The 21,369-nt window shown below is 34.6% G+C and overlaps 3 protein-coding genes and 1 long non-coding RNA gene across 6 annotated transcripts in view; 2 read left to right on the top strand and 2 right to left on the bottom strand.

The window, feature by feature from the left end:
- Positions 1 to 4,926, top strand: part of LOC123670987 — a 44,076-nt gene extending 39,150 nt beyond the window's left edge. For both annotated transcript variants that reach the window (XR_006746031.1, XR_006746030.1), the window contains exons 3-4: positions 3,359 to 3,500; positions 4,645 to 4,926. This is a non-coding gene — a long non-coding RNA (uncharacterized LOC123670987). The remainder of the gene's footprint in view (positions 1 to 3,358; positions 3,501 to 4,644) is intronic.
- A 2,022-nt stretch (positions 4,927 to 6,948) lies between these two features.
- Positions 6,949 to 12,423, bottom strand: LOC123682119. Its single transcript, XM_045620533.1, has 3 exons — positions 12,240 to 12,423; positions 9,561 to 9,677; positions 6,949 to 7,214 (listed from the first exon to the last, which is right to left on the bottom strand). Exons 1-3 carry the CDS (start codon positions 12,403 to 12,405, stop codon positions 7,123 to 7,125), a joined length of 375 nt encoding a protein of 124 aa, XP_045476489.1. The 5' UTR covers positions 12,406 to 12,423; the 3' UTR covers positions 6,949 to 7,122.
- A 918-nt stretch (positions 12,424 to 13,341) lies between these two features.
- LOC123680822 (L-xylulose reductase-like) lies at positions 13,342 to 19,372 on the top strand. 2 transcript variants are annotated; one of them, XM_045618946.1, is made up of 5 exons: positions 13,342 to 13,551; positions 13,607 to 13,630; positions 13,686 to 13,712; positions 16,356 to 16,694; positions 18,821 to 19,372. In XM_045618946.1, exons 1-5 carry the CDS (start codon positions 13,482 to 13,484, stop codon positions 19,225 to 19,227), a joined length of 867 nt encoding a protein of 288 aa, XP_045474902.1. In that variant the 5' UTR covers positions 13,342 to 13,481; the 3' UTR covers positions 19,228 to 19,372. The 2 variants fall into 2 exon arrangements, with proteins under 2 accessions (XP_045474902.1, XP_045474896.1); XM_045618940.1 differs by having other exon boundaries at positions 13,351 to 13,541; positions 13,607 to 13,712.
- An 890-nt stretch (positions 19,373 to 20,262) lies between these two features.
- On the bottom strand, positions 20,263 to 21,368 carry LOC123678248 (trypsin-like). Its single transcript, XM_045615163.1, has one exon. The coding sequence runs from the start codon at positions 21,239 to 21,241 to the stop codon at positions 20,372 to 20,374; it is 870 nt and encodes a 289-aa protein (XP_045471119.1). The 5' UTR covers positions 21,242 to 21,368; the 3' UTR covers positions 20,263 to 20,371.
- Position 21,369: the final 1 nt, after the last annotated feature.

Here is a 21,369-nt window from a genome sequence, read left to right as displayed (position 1 = left end):
CATACCCCGGAAACTCTTCATCAAGCCAATATTTTTCTTCAACTGTATTTTTTCCTTGTTTCCCATGAGTTCGCAAACGCTTTGTTCTTGAGATACCGCAAAACCGGTGTTAAAGTTTAAGTTTTTTTCTCATAGCACCTTCCCTTCACAAGATATTCAACTTGAATTGGCATAGATATTCCTATTTTAAGTTCTCATCTATGATATGCCAATTTTGTATGCAAATCTACAGGGTCATATTTTTTCTGGAAGGGTACTCGATTCTTTCCTCCAGAACTAATTTTCGGTGAACCACTGGTTGTTTAAAAAAATGTTAAAAGAAACTCTGGTCTGGTAATACAGTTTTTGGTTTGTTGTAGTTTTGACGTATCTGCTATCGATTTCAAGAAAAAAAAATCGAATAGCTCTGTAGTATTTAATCCTCAGAAGAATCAAAAATTATTATAAACATCCAGTTTAGTAAACTGATAAAAGCATCACTAAAAAGTACGACTATACAAGAAACAGCCTGTATCTCGAAAACAAAGCGTTTGCAGGCTCATATTCAAGGGACTTTTTTATTCTTCAAATTATCCAAGAAATCTCTCATTTGTCTTCGTAACTCTATTTTAGGAAATCCCAGTATAAGGTAAGAACAATCGAATTGGCAATAAAAAAATTATGAGTGAAAAGTTGTAGTTGAAAAAAAATTTTTTTTGAGTAGCCCTCCAAGAAAAAAAAAAGATCTACGCCTTTGGTTCCTCGTTTTAGAGGATTGCAGGGTTGAGGCGTTGATTGGTATCTTGCGAGAAGGAAATGATGCATCGTAAATGAGAATGATGTGGTTTAGGTTCATTATTTTTGAGAGGTCGTTCCTTGAACTGATCGCTCTATCATTACATGACGATGTCTCTAATTTTCGAATGAAAGTATCTAAAAACTTGAAATTTTACGAGTAGGTTCAGGATTCAAATGACCCGGCTAAATTTGTTGATGGGTGAAATCGGACTAGGGGTTTCGTAAATATAGCCGTTCAAAAATGTCTCTTGTCTGTTGATTTCGAAACTACAGGTTAAAATCGAGGTAAAATGTGGATATATAGGGTGGTCCAGATTTTAGTTGAATTACTTTGGTGTCGGATAGAATAACCTTTTTCATGGAAAAAAGTTCATATAAAGGTATATCCTAACATTCTCCACTTGCGATAACAGGGTGTTAAAGTTTGGGAGAAAAACGTTTTTCAACTAAACTTTAGTATTATATATTACATTCATTGTATTAATTTTTAGGTATTGAAGTTTAGATAATATGTTCCGAATTAGGTAATAATCTCCTGCCAAAATTATCTAGTGGCGTAGATTCAGGGATGCGTTGATCCTTTTCCTATTGAAAATCTAGGCCATTGTTTTTTTCTTGGAGAAAATTATTTCATTTCTGAAATCAGCAGGATTTTACTGAAAAAAAGTTTCTTGAATTTATATTCATAGAAAGTACCGTTTTCGGCGTATTTCATTAGAACGCTATTATAACTTCATCAGACTCCTATCAGTAAAAAAAATTATACAAAATGTGAGCCACCTCAACTCTGTAATTTTGTTTAATAATAATAATAATAATTTAATATTTAACGATTTAAATTTGCTGAATGAGGAACCACAATTTATTTTTGTAGATAGTGTTTGCTTTGTACTCTTTCTCGAAAAAAGTAGATACATTCTTTTAAAAAAAATCAAGATATCTCTTTTTTTTAGTAGAAAACTGTTAATTTCAGAAATGGAATAATTTTCTCGAAAAAAAGACAGTGGTGAAAATTTTCGATAGTAATTATTCCTATATCTACGCACTGAACCATTTTGGCAGAAGACACTTACCTAATATGGAACTAATTAGACAACAATACCTTAAAATTGAAACATTGAATCGATTGAATGATAATACTAGAGTTATATATAGAAAATTGATTTTTTTTCAAACTTCAAAAACGAAGCTTGTAAGGATATATTTTTTTCATGAAAAAGTTGTTCCATCTAACGCCAAAGCTATAGAACTAAAATCTGGACTACCTTGTACAGGGTGTTCATAAATTAAAGCTACAAATGAAAATAATAAATTCCTCGATTAATTTTAAGATCCCATAAATATAGCCTCTCAAATGCTTAGTTCTAGAGATACAGCGTGTTAAAATTTGATTTTTTTTCAAATTTTTTCTCATTTTAAGAAAAAAAGTGCTAATATATATAAATATATGCCCTCAAATACTTTGTTTTTGAGATACAGGTTGTTTTCATTAACAACCCTTTTCTCATAGCTCCTTTCTTTCACAAGATATTCGACTTAAATTTGTTTTCATAATGTTTTATTCTAATTTTGAAAGCAAATCTACAGGTTGATATTTCTTCTGTAATAGTAGCCACTTCTTTCCTCTAGAACTTTTTTTATGGTGAAAACTGTTGATTTAGAAAAATTTGAGAAGAGACTTTGGTCCAGTAGCTACTACACTTTTTTGTTTCCTATAATTTTGTCGTGTCAGCTACCAATTTAGAGAAAAAAAAATTCAAGCAAATCTCTAGTAATCCTCAGAAAAATTCAAATTATTATAAAGATCCAATTAGTAAGCTTTGATATATAAATTAGTTATAAGTTTTTTGTGGGTTTATTCACCCAATCTGTGGCAAGATCAATAAATATTCGATAAACTGGTATAGTTTATTGAACTATTTCATAAAAACTCTTGGCCATAGATGTCCCTTTGAAGTGGATACCGCGATCTGCAAAATACCGGGGTTTATCTAAAAGTATTGTTAGGCAATAAATTCACTGGGCCCATAGGAATTTCTGGAAACTCGGACAAACCTTGTATAATTGTAATATTCATTTTCCTCCGAGTGACTTTGGATATACTATATATGTATTCATCACAGAAAAGTAGCACTACAAATCTCGAAAACAAAGCGTTTGTTTATAGGACTTCTTTCCTTAAAATTATTCAAAGAATTTTCCATTTTCCTTTGTACCTCCAATTGAACAACACCTGTAGAATGAAAATTTGAAACCTCGTGCGAAATTTATTGGTCGCCCAATAAGAACCATGCAAAATTCAAGAAATATCGAAGGAAAATTACCCCATATTGAAAGAAGAATATTAACAAAATGTTGGAAAATCCATAATATTTCGAATTCAAATAGCAAATCCTTATGTTTACCTATGGCCAGTTGCACCAAATGGTTCAACTGGCCATTAGTATCAGATTGTCCACAGATTATGTATATGCTTAGTACTATGGTGTCAACTTCCTTTTCCTTCCGTATAGATGGTGTAATAAAATGAATTACAAATATATCTATGGAAACGACATTGAATTAACATTCTTCATTCAAGGGGACGCAACATCGGAATTTGAGGTAAGCGCCATAGGAAAGGATCTGGAAATAAAAGCAAGTTTGGATAAAATCCTTTAAATTCAACAAGGCGGCCCACTACAAAAGTCGTAATCAGAATTTAAACATAAACTTTTTCAAGGGTGAGTAGTCACACCAGTATTTCTACACATTTTACTCATTATTAAGATAAGAAGATTGAAATAAATGATAAAATGAAATGAGCTCGGAAAAACGTTAATGAATAAACAATGAACTAACAAAAACTGTCGACATTCATCAGTTCTTACTCTTCATTGAAAATAGTGCAACAAAAGTGTAAAACTTTTTTTATCTGAGTAAATTTCACGTCACCAATTACAGTACAATGGCTTTATCTGCTTGATAAGACTCAGTGAAGCAATTTTTTTGAAAAGATAAATTTGTTCGTATCTGAAACAATACTTAGTGAAAATACGAAAACAAAACAAGGTAGATAGAATCTATATTCAGGTAATTGCCAACAAAATTGATATCCTTTTCAATGTAACTCATTATTTTTCATACTTACCTATATCTACATACGGAAATAAAGAACTGTTGGAATTGTAGTCGCTTATCTCACTATATACAGGGTGAGTCTTGGACTTGTACATATATTTCAACCAAAGATTCCTGATGAGGTCAAAGGAAACACTTTTATCCTTTACCAATTTTTCCGATTCGGCTCGGTTGAAAAGATACAGGCTGTTGAAAATCCATACAAAAAAATTAACTTTTAATTATATCTCGCAAATGGAATGTAAGTGAAGGAAATGATTTTCGGAATATAGTTTTTTATTGATGTGATGAATCTTTTCCGAACCTAAAATTCCATCAAAGTCCGGTCAACTCCAGAATGCCCACTATACTAACTGAAAGAAAAAAATATATAATCAGAAAAAAAATAAAGAAAAAGTGATTCTTTCGAGGATTCTTCTGACTTCAGTGGAATATATGTATCTACAAGTCAAAGACTCATTCTGTATATCAAGTTATATGAAAAAAATCTTATTATGAACACTATGGTAGATGATTCAAACCTAGGATGCCGAATAAAGTGTTCAAATTTTTCTGATACTCTTCATTTCCTTAAATGCTTCTTGCATTGCCTACTACAATATCTTGGTTTAGAATATTTTAAGGGTGGATATGAACAAAAAGTAGGTACTTAATTATTAATTATGTAATGACAACAAAATATTAAAACAACAAGAAAGATAATAAATAACCAAATAACAAAACTGAAAAATTCTAAACATTCCTCAGCTTCATTTCAATAGAATGGGTGATAACTAGCCTCATGAAAATAATAATTCGGCCAACTTCGATCAACATTACTTATATGGATAAAGCATGATATTAGCTCTACTTTCACAATAGGTAAGTACAGGCCATGAATTGAGACAACTTTTCAACTTTGCTTTCAATGCCGAAAATATATACAAATTATTAAATTTGATCTATCGAGACATCGAGTCGATGTGTCAGCTATTGAATGCAATTTATTCCACTTGAATGACTATCAAAATCAGTTTTTAATGTTGATGTGGACTTAATTGCTTTTTGGAAATTGCATGATCGAAATATGAGTTTATGAATGAGTTATTGAAAAATGACTCAACAAATAGTTATTTTTTTTTAATATACATAGTTATAGAACTATTAAGTCAGTACCCCAACAAGAATTTTGGAATAATCACTAAAAAGAAAAATATATGTACACATAGATCAGTAAATTTATGATTTTTAAGATACAGCTTTTCCTATAAAAAAAAACAATGCAAATTTTTCACTAACTTTTTATCTCACAGATTATTTTCAGTCATATAAAAAAGCCTTAAGCAGGCACAATAAAATATAGGACATAATTTTTTTTTAATTTTTCTTCAGATTTTTCTCTTAAAAACTATGAATTCATGCATGTATATGTTTATATGTAATAGCTTTTCATCCTTGAACAATTTCTTTTTGATGCACTCACTTGATCAATACTAATTGTGAGAATTGTGTTTGAATTGAATAGTTATCCAAAATGAGGAAAGAACTGTCTTCAAGTCAGGAGCTTTCGAGCCCTTGTTGATTCATGAGCCAATTGCGTTCTTGGAGACCACAGAACTACAGCACGCAAAATCTCAATCTCTACGATCTGTTGGGTATATCTTTTCCAATATTCTTCTCGAATTTTTGTGATTTATGAAACTTTGCACGGGTTTTGAAATTATTTTTTATATCATCGCCCAAAAAATATGTATACAGGGTGTTCGGAAGGACGTTGAACATATGGAAATTCTTGAATTTTCTATAATTTTGATTATGAGATCGTCCGGAAATTGTACACAGAGTACCTGTCTATTCAGAATCCCCAAAATCTCAACTTCGTCGGTTTTATGGTCACGGAAATATTGAGTGAATATTTTTTATTCTTCTTGTTTTCTCTATGGTTTTGATAAAGCGATCATCTTTGAAATTGCCCTTTTACATCCAGAACAAAATTTTCACAACGATCTACTTCACAGTTTTCAAATTTATAGGAAAATAAAATTTCGAACGGTCATATTTACAGAACCCTTACTCAGATTATGCCCATTAACGAAGATCAGAGTCTACCTTGAAAATTTGAAATTTTTTGTCTCGCCGTTAGAGAGTTATCGGACGACCGAACGAACGGACAGAACCGCATTTGACTTGTCAAATGTGTTCGATTCGTCATCAATGAGCAGGGCCGGTGTTAGGGGTGAAACAGTGAAGCGACTGTTTCAGGTGCCTCTATTCGAGGGGCGGCAATTTAGCCCAGTTTGTTGTCACCTTTTCATATTTCTTAAAAAATGTAGTCTTGATTCTTGAACACAATATGAGGTTGGTCCACTCCGCTGCGTTTATCAACATTCCCTGAAATAAAAATCTCCAAACCGTATTTACTAAGCCGCCTTTGCAATAAATAACACATGGCAACCCAACCAATATAAACAGCATTGCCTATTACCTTAATTGAAAGAGGGATGAAATGTATTTCACAAAGACGAAAAACTACACTATCTTCTCTTTCGAATTATGTGGAAGTTCAACATATGGAAAATTTCTACGATTTTGCATTCGAAACTAGTTACTGTTGAATACTAAATGTTTTCACTTGTTTTTAATCCCACTTAGTTTTCGAAGCTTTGCATGCCCTACCGCCCTTTGTATCTTGTATTGTGATAGGTAACCTTCATCGATCGTACGCTGTGTCTTGTGAATGAGAATATCAGATATATTACTTATGCATTGTTCATCGGCGTCGAAGAAATCCAGGAATAAATCAAGATACCTACAGCGTAAGTAGCTGTTTTATTCAATCAGAAAACCTTAAAAAAAGCTTGTTTCATGAAGGAGGTCATGTTGTTATTGTTACTTTTTCAGCAGGGGCGCCAAAAATTCTTTGCTTCAGGCGCCAAAATTGCTCGCGCCGGCCCTGTCAGTGAGTCGAACCTTATCGTTCGACTCACTGTTCAAAATTCGAAAATCACCGACATTTTTCGAAATGATAGAGCGAACGCTCATATAGGTTTATCATTCTGAATAAAGCACAAATATCGAAAATTATTTATTGTGAAGCTGTCCTTACTTGATCATTTGTAATATACCTATACACCACAAATCAACATTGAAACCTTGAATTCGCTGTTTTATCAATCATAATGAATAATTACCATGCGGCAATTAAATTAACAGAATCCAAATAATTGAAAATATTCCTCAGATGATTCACACAACACCTTTCGATGTAGTTTTCTCCTTACTTCTATGAATTTTAATTTTTTTCTCCATCTCGATTGCTTGATTGTATGTGGGAAGATCTGCAAACAATATACACAAGTCAATATCATCGAAAAACAATGGCGAAATAATACTTGTTTGCTTAAAGAGTGCGCCAAGATTTTCTCATCATAAATCATACAAACATAACTTAAATAGGAGAATAAAGGTATTATCCTGATAAAATTGATAATCTGTTTCATCACATTGATTACATTATTACATATCACGTTACAGAGGAATGCATCGCAATTTTACTGTATACTGCTTAGTATAACAGGCCAATTGAAGTGTCCCCGGTATACCATAGTAAAACACATTTTTTTGTCAAAATTCGATTTTATTATTCAACATAGTTGCCTTCGAGGGCGATATATAACGATTTTCTAACTTCTCGAAACCATTTTTGTAGTACGATTTGTTTTTCGCAAATAGGCCTCAGTTTCGGCGATTACTTCTTCATTGACGCTAAATTTCTTTCCAGCAAGCATTCTTTTGAAATCTGAGAACAGGAAAAAGTTGCTGGGGGCCAGATCTGGTGAATACGATGGATGCAGAAGCGATTCGAAGCCCAATTCATGCAATTTTGCCATTGTTTTCATTGATTTGTGACACGGCACATTGTCTTGATGAAACAGCACCTTTTTTTTAAATGGGGCCGTTTTTTAAAGATTTCACCCTTTAAACGATCCAATAACGCTATAATAATCGCTGTTGTTGGTCTGGCCCTTTTAGAAGTAATCAATGAATATTATACCTTGCGCATCCCAGAATACTGATGCCATAACCTTGCCAGCTGACTATTGTGTTTTTTCTCGCTTTGAATTCGGTTCATCGTGTGCAATCCATTCAGATGATTGTCGATTGGACAGGTATAATCGCTGTATCGCCCTCGAAGGCAACTATGTTGAATAATAAAATCGAATTTTACCAAACAAATGTGTTTTACTATGGTATATCAGGGACTTTTCCATTGACCTGTTACACAAGGTGTTCCATAAATCTTTTTGAAAATGCATAGCATAGTTTTTAACAAATAATTCATAAAATTTGGCAAAAAGGAGAAATTTTCGCTGTAACAGCGCCCAATAATTTTTATCTGTGATTTTCAATGTTTCGGCCAAGAATGATCTCAGGGTCACTTCTGATGAAATCGTTGTTAGAATCGATTCTGTTCGTACGATGACCGTCTTATAAACAACAAATCTCAAACGTAAAATGCTAGAGATTTGAAATTTTTGGTGTAGGTTCATAGTCCAAATATCCCAGTTTCTTACTATTATATTACTTTCTTAATAATGACTAAATACCATCAGATCTATTAAACATTCAGAAATCAGTTTTCAGAATAGTAAACGAAGGTTCATTGCAAATATCGAGAAGATCTTATCATTGGAAATAATACTCTTTGTGAAATTTCGATATTCTGAAATCTATCATTCAGACTTCATTGAAATTTTGTGCATCTATTTAGAGTGTTCAAAGGAAAATGAGAGATTCCTTGAATAACTTAAAGAAAAAAAGTTTTTAAATATTGGCCCGCAAACGCTTTGTTTTTGAGTTACAGGATCTTTCTTATAGTCCTACTTTCTTGTTTTATTCATACCGGTTTATCTAGTATATATTTGGTAAATAATTGCAAAAAATTTCAATTAATTTATTCATTACAGCGCACTTACTGGATGTTCATAATAATTTGGATTTTGCTGCGGGTTACGAGAGGACTGTTTGAATTTTTTTCAAAATCGGTAGCAGATACGACATTAATATTGATAAGAAGTAGCTATGGTTGAATTTGTTGTATAACTTTATGACTGTATATCTCCTACATGGGAAAAACAATCAATTTTCTGATTTGATGAAACAATGGACCACATAATGGACTGAATTGTTTAGAAACTTTTTCTGTTATTTTTTAACTTATTTACCAGGAAGTTTTTACTTCAGATTAGTGATCAGAAGACTAAATAAATTATATTGCAGCAAAAATGTGCACAAGACTTCGATAGATCATTTTACAGCTAACAACTAAGTTTTAATTCTATCGAATTGGTATTTTTCTATTTATTAGGAAAACAATATTTCCGATGGTTTCAACTTGGAATCCATCGAATAGAGTTGGCCAATTAATGAAGTCAACTTCAAGTTTTTGGATATCTTTCCCGAAAGTTATCAGAAAAGATTCATATCACGAATTCTTCTTCGGTCATCCAGAAAATGATTCAGTAAGCCTGTACGTGCGCTCAAAAGAAGCAATATAAAATATTCAAATAAAAATTTGAAGTATTTTTCAAAACTAATAGACATGTCAGTTTCAACCTTTTCTTACGCTTACAAGATACAAGTTCCACAAGACACATAAATACTTCTGCATAACTCTTGCTCACCTTCATCATAGCTGGGAGGCTTGTCAAACTCATTTGTTTTCACTGAAGGTCCTCCTTCTATTCGAGTGATTAAAATTTCCGAACATCTTACACTTCCTGTTTCATTTCCTTGGTCAACTACAAAATAAAAACGGGTGGTAAGTTGTTAATTTATATAGATGTAGGTAATGAGGTCGATATGTATTTGAAATTAAATGAAATGGGGAATATAAATATTACACGGAATAATTGCTTTTCGAAGCTTAACTTATGACAATCATTTTTCGAATAACACAGCAGTGAAATGTTCATATCTACTTTTTTTTTTAACAGAAGCAAACTCGATGACCTCAATTTCTGGTTATTTCCCCCATAAAATTCTCTGCCAATAATGGGTGTGACACTATACTTCCTCATCCATTCACCCCTAAAATCAACCCTCTATAGTATGTAACTTTCGTATGGGAACATATACAGCGCAAACAGGATACCCGCACCAAATTACAATAAATAAGGATCAGAATTGTAGAAGTTAAGACAGTTGCAACGATTTACCCACACACAGACAGACAAGAAACCAAAGTTGTTCAGAATAGTTTCAGGTGCATTTTGCAATCGTAAATTTTAAATTTGGATGCCAAAACTCTTCTTATCCCGAAAGTGATCACATAGCTTTCTGGGAACTCACAATTTCTTGGAGGTCAGTAAAAAATTCTGGAGATTCCAATATCACTAACTATTTCTCTTGAAAATTGTTGAGGCATTGACCACATACGGTGTTGCATCATCTTGTTGATAAGCGTTAGATTCAAGTAAATTTGGCATATGTGTGCATCGCTTTTTTGTGCATATGCTACAAATCATAGTTTTGAAGATATTGAGGTGAAAATTGGAGCGAATGTGTGGGTCCATTGTCCTACATTAGTTCTACAAGTAGGATAACCAACATTTTATAGTCCTTCGAACAAGAAACAACATTTTTGGTCCTTCGAGCAGGATGAAACAACACTCGGCTCTACACGACTGCTCAAGGGCTCAATTATGTATTATCAGTATATAAGATCATTGGCAATATACATCATATTGATGTGTATTTTGCAACAATAATAAGTAGGACCCAACAATAGGTAGGTATATTATTTTGTAAGTGTTTTTATACTTTTCAAGTTTTAACGCAAATGAATTTGAGGGCACGATGCAAAATGGAGTGGCCTCAACGTTAATGCTATGGTTCAAAAAAAATCAGCCAAAAAAAAAATCTGGGATTACAACGAAGGTATAATAAATAATAATTTCAATTATTATTAGGTGTACAACTTTTGCTTTCGCCGTTTTGCAATAGATGGCTGCAGCGGTAAGTGATATTCGAAATAAATAAATCGTAGATGTCATACAATAGCTTAGGTATTTGTAAATAAAACGCCAATTCAAAATATTAGTCGATTTGTCTCTGCATCATAAAGTTATTCTCGATTAAACATGTCAGATTACGAGCCAAATTCTCGTCATATGCGGGAGGTTTTAATTTTCTGCTTCAATATGAAGAAATCTGCGTCTGAGGCTCATCAAATGCTCTCAAATACCTATGGTGAGGCCACTATTACTGAAAGAATGTGCCGAGAGTGGTTTTCGAAGATGCAGAATTGTGGGTATTACTTAATCAAAACTCGTGACAAGCGCAACAAGAATTGGCAGGATCATTGGGAGTGACGTAACAAGCCATTTCAAAACGCCTGAAAGTCATGGGAATGATTCAGAAACAAGGGAATTGGGTGCCGTACGAGTTGAAGCCGAGATATGTTGAACGGCGTTTGTTTGCTTGTGAACAGCTGCTTGCGAGGCAAAGGCGAAAGGGATTTCTGCATCGTATTGTGAGTAGAAACAAAAAATGGGTTCATTACAATAATCCCAAGCGCAGAAAATCATGGGGATATCCCGGCCTTGCTTTTACGTCGACGGCCAAACCGAATATTCACGATTTCAAGGTCATGCTCAGTATTTGGTGGGACCAGCTCGGAGTAGTGTATTATGAGTTGTTAAAACTGACTGAAACAATCACAGGCGATCGTTATCGAACCCAATTAATGCAGTAGAACCTAGGATTGAAAGACAAACGACCGCAATACGATGAGAGACACTTGATAAATTGATTTTACAGCATGACAATGCTCGACCCCATGTTGTGAAAGTGGTCAAGACATACTTGGAAACGTTGAAATGGGAAGTCCTACCCCAGCCACCGTATTCTCCTGACGTTGCTCCCTCGAACTATCACTTGTTTCGATCAATGGCGCACGGCCGGACTGACCATCACTTCTGGTCTTATGAAGAAGTAAAGAATTGGATCGATTCGTGGATCGCTTCCAAAGATGACGCGGGATTCATACGCTGCCCGAAATATGGGAGAAATTAGTGACAATACTTTGAATCATAATGTATAACCAGTTTTTTACTATAAAACCTCGAATTTTGGAAAAAAACGGCGAAAGCAATGTTGTACGCCTATGTATAAATGCGCGTTATGAAAAATAAAGCCCGATGACGATTGAAGAATGTCATTTTCAAGCTAGAGCGGTGTTATTCGTTTTCATCAATAAAACTTTTAATACGCCAATAGATACCGAATAATTATGATGACGTAAAAATTGATAAACTAATGGGATATAAAAAAAAACTAGAATGAATTAGTACTAAACTCACAGTAATCGATAGGTGGTCCAGTATCGCCATAAAGATAGCTGGTATAAACGTTCTGAAGTTCTCGATAAGCACAGCATCTTTGCAATATAGAACCGAGAAGCACTAGAAGCACCCAAAAAATAACAATATAATAGAATGTTCTGGATTCACTATCCATTTTATACATAACCCTAATGAAAATTTAATTTCATGTTGTCTTCTTCGATTTCCTCGTTTGCAGTGTGATAGCATATCGAACTAGGAAAAAAGATTGTGGTTGTTTTTAGAAATGAAAATATGAAAGGCTTTGCTCATTACCGACTTAGATTTTGTTGGGTTTACATTTAGGGACTTAGGTTTGTGACGTGAAAAATCAAAATATCATAGACAAATTAAAAAAAACGAAATCTATTGATTTGATTTCATCAGGGGATTTTTCATTCAATTTTTCGATTCAACACTCTCCAAAACATTTCTAAACTTTGACGGTGTACGAAGTTGTAGATTCACTTCATCTTCTTTCTTTTTTCGAAGCAAATAATTAGAGGTCAGCAGTGTGCAATGACTTTCACGAAATAATAATTTCACCTCTTTTGTAATGACTTTTGGTAGGGATTTTTCACGAATATTTCAAAAATTTATCACTGCTTTATACAAAGTACTTATCATCAATTTTTTTGCGAAAAACGAAAAGTTATCAAAATTTTTTTTTATTCACAAATTTGAATTATTTACTTTCTCTCATGTAGATTAGTTTTTTGGAAAAATTATGTGAAAACCCTATAGAAATCGGTGATTTGTAAGCAGAATTATCTCTAATTTCATTTTGAACTGAGCAACCGCATGTAGGTGTTCCCTCTTAAGACGAACTAATAAACATCTCAGGCACTTTGGACCTTTCCGCCTGAGATTTTTAAAATATAGGAAGATATTCAACAATGAGAATGAGCTTATAGGTCCATAATTTTCATTCAAAAGAATATTTTGGGAATTAAACCTATTTATTTACACTTTTCTATCAATTTTCCTCTGAGAAAGTAGAACAGTTTTCTTGTGGTGCTTACATCATGGGATTCTGTGTGCCTTTTTGCAACTCTGTGGAAGTTTTTCCATAACACAAGGTTGACAAGACATATTTTTATCTAATCTATGTAAAACTCTCCAAAAATTAGAAATGTCAAGAAATGTACCAAAGTTCTTGGAATGACTTGAGAAATTTTTAGTTCAATATAAAATTATTGGAACTTCAAAAATTATTGTACAATGGGCGAATACACAAGCGCTGGATTTGAAGTGCCGACAAGTTGTTCTTGCAGGGCTGCTGTAAGTGAAGGTTTGTCAACTTGTCATTTATTCTAGAAAATATTGACTAAAAATTCTTTTTTCAGTGGATCTACAGGAGACGAGTAATGGTGAGTCAGATAAAGCTTAGGGAATCTTTAAATTTCAAACGCATTTTCATTACAGTTGATGCAGAACCTGACATTTTGAATGGTGAGTATGCCTGTGCTAGTTAAGTCATGAAAACATAGGTATGTCGAGAAAGTACGTACAAGGAATGATTTTTTTTTTCACTCTAAGTTGGTAAGTTTATCAGTGGTACGGTGCATTTAAAAGTGGTTGGGATTTGATGTATTGCCGAAAGGTAGAAGAGGCTGAAGATATGTGACGTTATAGGAGAAGGTAGCAATTCAGAGAATCTCTCAGTTTGGCCAATGTGTTGTAAATATCAGAATATAATGATAAATTGATATATACTTAGTGTTCACTACCAAAAACTACATATGTATGCTCACTGAGATTCTAACATATGACATATCATCAGCGGACTTTCTCAGTGACGAGATGATAAAGAAAACTAGCAATGAGAAAACCTTCAGTACGATGCTGAATAGACGAGAACATTGGGAAAGATAGTCCCAATAACACCTCTAAAAAAACATCAAATGGTACACAGATGATTCTAAAACCACGATGGGAACTGGCGCTGGAGTATTCGAAACTGACACCAAGTGCTCACTATCGTTAGGTCGCTGTTCAAGTGTCTTTCAGGCAGATATATTTGAAATCGAAAGATATGTGGAAATGAACCTAGTAATAAACTACCAGAAATATAGCTATATATTCTGACAGTTAGGCTGCAATCAAAGCATTGAGCTCACATATCATCGATTCTAAGATGATATTGGAAAAAAAATCAACAAAATAGGCAAGAATAACAAGATCTGTTCAGTCTAGGTTCCCGGTCACTCACAATGAAGAGGCCAACTCATCACTTGCCAGAGAAGAAGCACAAACTCCTTTCATGGGCTCAGGACCTTCCTGTGGTATAAGTAAAAGTACTTCAAGAAAGAGTTTCAGGTGAAGCAAAGAAACGAAAGAGAAACACTGGTTGAATTTTCCTGGGTTGGATCAATCCAAAAAGTTCCTTCGAAACTTTGATACTGCGAGATCTAAGAAGTATCTGGATCTTAGCAAGAATTTGCTACACTTCCTCACTGGATTCCTTACAGGGCATTGCCTTCTCAAGAAGCACCTCATGAGTATGAATCTAGCTGTAAACGACCAGTGCAGATTCTGTGTGGGAGAGGAAGAATCTAAAGATCACCTGATGACAGAATGCCTCGCCATTGCTAGCCCATACAAAAAATGCTTTGGACAAGAGACTCGTAGAAGTGAGGGAGTAACCTCCTTGAAGCCATCCCAGATTCTGGAGTTCCAACTCACAAATCACAATAGACCTAAAGATCGCTGTGGAATGGAACCTCCCTCAAATATAGAACCTCACTAACAGCATCAAAACAAAATAACATCCCTTGATCAATGGAAAGTCGCTCTTCCAATGATTACAAGAGATGAAGATTATTGCAGTATGCCTCACTCTGCGAATTGTATGGCGACTTGGAACAAACCCATTCCGTCCAATATCAAATTCTCGCTGTAGTATTATAATTGAGCCATAACAGCGAACAAGCAGGTCATACACAATCATGCGAATTTGCACTGTCCACTGTTCCATTATTACTGAAATGAGATTCCATAACGAAGGCAATGGTCTTATTCCTCTGCCATTCATCTAACGGGTGTTTTTTTTAGAGGTATATAACTTTAAGTTGGCATTACTGCTCAAGATGGCGACCAATTCAACAGCTGTCAAGTGATTTATTCTCAGTTTGGTTTGGCAATTCATCATGAGTAGACTCACGCCTGAACAATGCTTGTAAATAGTGCAATTTTATTTCGAAAATAATGGTTCTGTGCGGAATACGTATCGCGCACTATGTCCATTTTATTTTGTTTAGCGATGAAGCGCACTTCTGGTTGAATGGCTACGTCAACAAACAAAACTGCCGCATTTGGAGTGAAGATAATCCTCAAGTATATGTCGAAACACCGTTACATCCAGAAAAACTGACTGCTTGGTGCGCTTTATGGGCTGGTGGAATCATTGGTCCGTACTTCTTCAGAAACGATGATGGCCAGAACGTTACAGTCAATGGTGATCGGTGGTGATCGGTATAGAGCCATGATTACTAACTTTTTCATTCCTGAATTCAACAACCATGATGTCCAGCAGCTGTGGCTCCAACAAGACGGCGCAACATGTCACACAGCTCGTGCCACAAACGATTTATTGAAAGATACGTTTGGTGACCGCCTAATTTCACTTTTTGAACCTGTGAATTGGCCTCCAAGATCTTGTGATTCAACACCGCTAGACAACTTTCTGTGTGGCTATGTAAAGTCATTGGTCTATGCGGATAAGCCACAAACCCTTGACCATTTAGAAGACAACATTCGCCGTGTTATTGTCGATATACGGCCACAAATGTTGGAAATATTCATCGAAAATTGGACGTCCAGATTGGACTACATCCGAGCCAGCCGTGGCGGTCATATGCCAGAAATCATATTTAAAATGTAATGCCACAAGATTATCTTGCGGATAAAAAAAATTCATGTCAATCGAATAATCCATCGTTGTTTTATTGCAATTTAAAGTTCTATAGCTCGAAAAAAAACACCCTTTATAAACCTTCCTTGTAGGTACTCTATGATCTAAAATCGTTGGGTCACTCTGTATATATTAAGTCATCAATTAGTTCTTAAAATAATTCACCATTAACTGTTGAACAGTGGTTAAAGACGAGAGACTCAACTTCAAAAATAAAAGGGCCATCGTCTCAGGTCCTTTGACTCATTTGGGCAAGAAGTTGGTAAAAGAGCTCGTTAAGCAGGGAGCCAAAGTGATAGCCTTTGGTGGTTCAGAAGGAGATCTTGTGCATTTGCGTAAAACTAATCCACAGATTGAGATCATTCCGGCAGATCTGAAGAGTTGGCTTCATACAGAAATAGCTTTCGGCAAAGTAGGCCCAGTAGATTATCTAGTCAACTGTGCCGAATGTAACGCCCTAGGTAGTATAGCCGACATAACTGAAGAAGACGTGGACTACATTTTGAATACCAATCTGAAAGGTTTGTTAACAATTGCCAACATTTTTCAGCTTTTACTAGAAACCCTAGTGATTATTAACGGTGTGAAACTATTCTTTCAAAGAACATATCTGTCTCATATTTTCATACATGATGAGATAGGAATGGCTAGACAATTCGAGATGAAATATTATATAACTTTATCATCCTAATATTCACCATTGTTGAGGGTATGGATATTACCTAGTAGAATAAAAAAAATACGTTCTATATGCTACCAAAAATACTTTACTTACTTACAAAGTAAACTTGCTTTACTAATTTACAAAGTAAACTTGCGAGAGTACCATTTACAGAGTAGAATTTCAAAATTATGATCTCAACTTATTTTGGCGAATATTTCCCTCCTGTCAAAAATTCTATGTATCTGGAGAACAATTATCGAAAATTACAGCGATAATTGCATTGTAGGAAGCGAAACTGCACTGCGATAATTGTTCTGTTCATAGATGCATAGTTTCTATGCATCTTACACAGTTCGAATCTATGGCAATTCCATTCTACATCAGTTTGACAAGTGATGTAACAGTTTATTCGGCAAATATTCCCCCGAATTACACTCGTGCATCAAAATGACCGGATAATTTTGCATTCCAGCGTGTTTTCCTTGAAAAACTGCATTCGGTCATTTTCATTTTTGGAGAAAGAGCCCTCCACCTTCGGTGTCGGGCTCTTTCTCCAAAAATGAAAATGAACTCATGCAGTTTTTATGACAACACGCTGTCATGCAAAATTATCGGTAATTTTGATGCACTTGTGCAATTACCTACGAAAAGCTAGTGCCGAATATCCTGTTATAGCTAACAGAGCTTCAAAAATTCCTTTTGCCACCACATTCAGATGTGAGAGTGGTTTTTAAACTTTAGATATATTGGAAACCAAAAATCTTCTTAATGTGGAATATACTTGAGCCATAAGAGAAACTGAAGCTCATATAGAAAAACTTGTGCATAGAAAACAAGATACAAAAAAAAAATAGAGTTTCTTCAGATAATTTTAGGAAAAAAAGTTCTATAAATAAGGACTCACAAACGCTTTGTTTTCGAGATGCAAGGTGTTCATTTTTAATTTCTTTCGACGTTTTTTTAAAGCATCTACACTTTAGAAAATATCCAACTGAAATTTTTGGCATAAATACTGGAAATTATAGTTTACATCATGTAATATGCTAATTTTCAATGAAAATCTACAGGGTGATATTTTTTTTTGGAGCAGTGCCCGTTTTTTTCTTTCAGAACTGTTTTGTTTTGGTAGACCATGTCCATACTGATAGTTTGAAGAAATTTAAAATAAAACTTTGGTTCGATACTGAACTTTTTTGTTTCCTATAATTTTGTAGTATCTGCTACCGATTTCTGGGAATAATCAAACATTCCCATTCATCTCGAAATCCTTAGAAAAATCAAAATTACAATAAAATCCAGTCGGTAAGCTTAAGAGGGATTATCACCATGTGACTTTTCGCGTATCAGTCAAACATTAGTGCCCATTCTTTTCCCTTTTGACACTCCTTATAAGGTCGAGGTAGAATCAGTTTTTCTAATAGGTCACAGGGGTAACCGTATTGAGAAGGTTAGGAAACACAAAATTCTAAATAAACTAATTAAATGATGAAATCATAGTATCTCACATCTGATACATACCTATCTACATAAATCTGTGGTATCCAATGGCACAATAAGTGCATGAATTACAAGCGCTCAAAATTCAAAGTTTCATCTCAACCTTTTCTATATTCTCTGTTTTGGTGAGCATCACATTATATTAGGCTGCATAGATAACGTATAAGATTCTTCTATTTTACTTTGGCGAGGCTCACTCGATTTAATTTTATGGCGCGTGCCTCCTCTCGGGGTGCGGTGTTTCATCTCGGGACCACTGATGGAATCGTCAGTATGGCAACTCAGTGGTCCCTGCCATATACACCTTTCACCTCCATAGCAGAGCGTGGTTATTATGCTGAGTATTGCGCAGCAATAACTATTCAATCAAAGTAACACAACTTTAGGTATTTATTAATGGATTCGGTTCAATGTTTTGAATAGTTTCGCACCTTTGGTCATTCCTAGGATATTTATGGTTTACAAATATTTTGTAATTGATTCCAGCTGCCATCAACATCTCAAGAATGGTCGCTAAATCGTTCATCCAGCACTCTATAAGAGGCAGCATCGTGAACGTATCTTCTCAAGCTTCAAAAATAGGTTTGAGGAAGCAGTCGATATTTTGTGCCTCCAAAGCAGGACTAGACGGTTATACGAGAGCTGCAGCCTTGGAGTTAGCCTCGTTGGGGATCCGGATCAACTGCGTTAACCCCACAGTTCTGATGCCAGAGCTGAAGGAGGGCATTTGGTGCGATCACAAGATGAGCGATGCCCTGCTTTCGAGAATCCCTTTGAAGAAGTTTTGCGAGTTGCAGGAAGTGGTGGATGCGATTATATTTCTTTTAAGCGATAACGCGTCTTTTATTACCGGCATTTGTTTGTCTATCGATGGAGGTATTTCGAGTTCTTGAATGCCAGTGTATTACTAAATCTAACCTCAAATGTTCGACTCTATCGAGGTATCTGAGATGTTATGTCATTGTAGATAGGAAACATTGTTATTGATCATTTTATTTTGTAAAAATTTTCGATTGTAAATATACATTCTTTTATGGATCTTTATTATTCTAATCCCACTCCCAAAATTATCTAAGTTACTCATAGCAAGAAAATCAGTGGCGGATCACCATATAGGCGCAATAAGCGCGCGCTTAAATGATTTTAGGATATCACACAGTTAGATGATACAAGAGATTAAAGCACACTTAACACTAGTAAACTCAAAATTCTCTTCAGTTATACAATTATCCTTATACTTTGAAATTAATAATTCACTTAACTACGACACTTTGTTAAATGATTGAATTTCTGATAACTTTCAAATATAAACTATATGAATATGATTGATTACTATACTGACTATACTATGATCTATAATAATACATGGATGCGCTCTTGAGTTATCAAGCTATGCAGATCATTAAGTGCTTCTCAGTCACCCTCTGGAACTGTAAAATTGTAAGTAACAATTAATAAATGAAAGTTATAAAAAATTGATCCCCCATGAGTCAGCTCAAGTAACGCCACTGACGGTATCTACTTATTGTTTGATCATTGACTATTTTGGTAAAAACAATAGAGCAAAAGGCAGTTTGCTTGTTAACTTATGAATAATTTGCATAGGAAATTTGGTCATCTCCTACAATTTGAAAATTATTCACAGCTGGAGCTGGATAACCATTTATTTTACAAAAGTAGTGTGCGCAATCCTTAATACTTGTCCAAGAAATAAAGGTTGCCTATAGTTGCCTAACAATTCTTTTTTTTTATTTTTTAAACGTGGGTGCGCCTCAGCACCTGTAAGGAAATTTTCAAGAGGCGAAAAATTTTGAGAAAATTATTATAATTTATTTTCATCGGCTTCGATCAAAATGGGGGTGTTGAAAAATTTAATCAATCCATAACAATTGTCTAACTTTTCGAAAAATGGAGTTAAAATCAAAATTAAAATAAATGATTCACCGACAAGTTTCGTAGAGTATATTTTTCAATTCAACAATAATTCAATAAAAAATTATAACAATATTACTTATCATGAGATCTTAGTTGAAAAATTCACCGCTTTTCCAATATCAAATAAAAAGTTATAGATAGCAATAAAACAATAAAAAGGTTCTTAATCCTATTTTCACATCCTGAAACGGTATTCTCGATGTAATCGATGTACCTTTGGAGATTGGTGTAGTAAGCTAAATTATTCGAAACTCCACATCCTTTTCCGGATGCTATTATTCCTATTTGAGTGTTTCCACAAAAAAGGGCCCCTCCTGAATCACCCTGACAAGCATCCTTGGCATCTTTTCCTATGAGTGTGCAAAGGACAAACTCATTGGTTCGTCCTCTGGTCCTATTTATACATTCATCTATACTCATCACACTAACATCAACACACATCAGGTGAGTTGAGAGCTCACTAGTAGGCTTTAGATCTTTATCAGGATCCCAAGCTCGCATAGAACCCCATCCTGTTATTCTTCCATTTGTGCAACCTAATGAATCTTGAGAAATCTTTGGGATTCCGATTAAACCAACGTTATTGAATAATAGGGCAGGCCAGAGTAGGTGAATAAGCGAAATGTCGTGAAAAATCGCTGGAAATGTGTAATATTGATGGACATTTATCCTGTCTGCTGTGATGGATTGTACTTTACTCCTATGATACTCGGACAGTCCAATTACACAGGTTAATTTCTCGGGTTCATTGACAAATTCGTACGTACAATGTGCAGCTGTCAGAACCCACTGTGGTTTGATCAGAGACCCTCCACAAAAATGCGTCAGCTTCCTAGTTGTTCTAACTGATACTGCAAAAGGGTTTTCTTCTATTGAACATTGCCTTCCACCGATGATTCTGTCCGAGTTCCGATAACTCTTCAACGCATATATCCTCCACACCAACTCCAATATTGTCAAGATTATAATCATTTTGACATGTTCATTGAAAATATTCACAGAGGAAAAATAATCATAGATATTTTCCAATGATACATAGAGATGCCCTTGAGTGGTAGTGCATCGACTCCGACATTAGAGTGAAAAAGATTGAGCCTCAT

This window comes from Harmonia axyridis, chromosome 1, assembly GCF_914767665.1.
Source record: "Harmonia axyridis chromosome 1, icHarAxyr1.1, whole genome shotgun sequence".
Classification (NCBI taxonomy): Eukaryota; Metazoa; Arthropoda; class Insecta; order Coleoptera; family Coccinellidae; genus Harmonia; species Harmonia axyridis.
The sequence above is the reverse complement of the archived record's forward strand: the minus strand, read 5'-3'. Positions and strand labels throughout refer to the sequence as shown.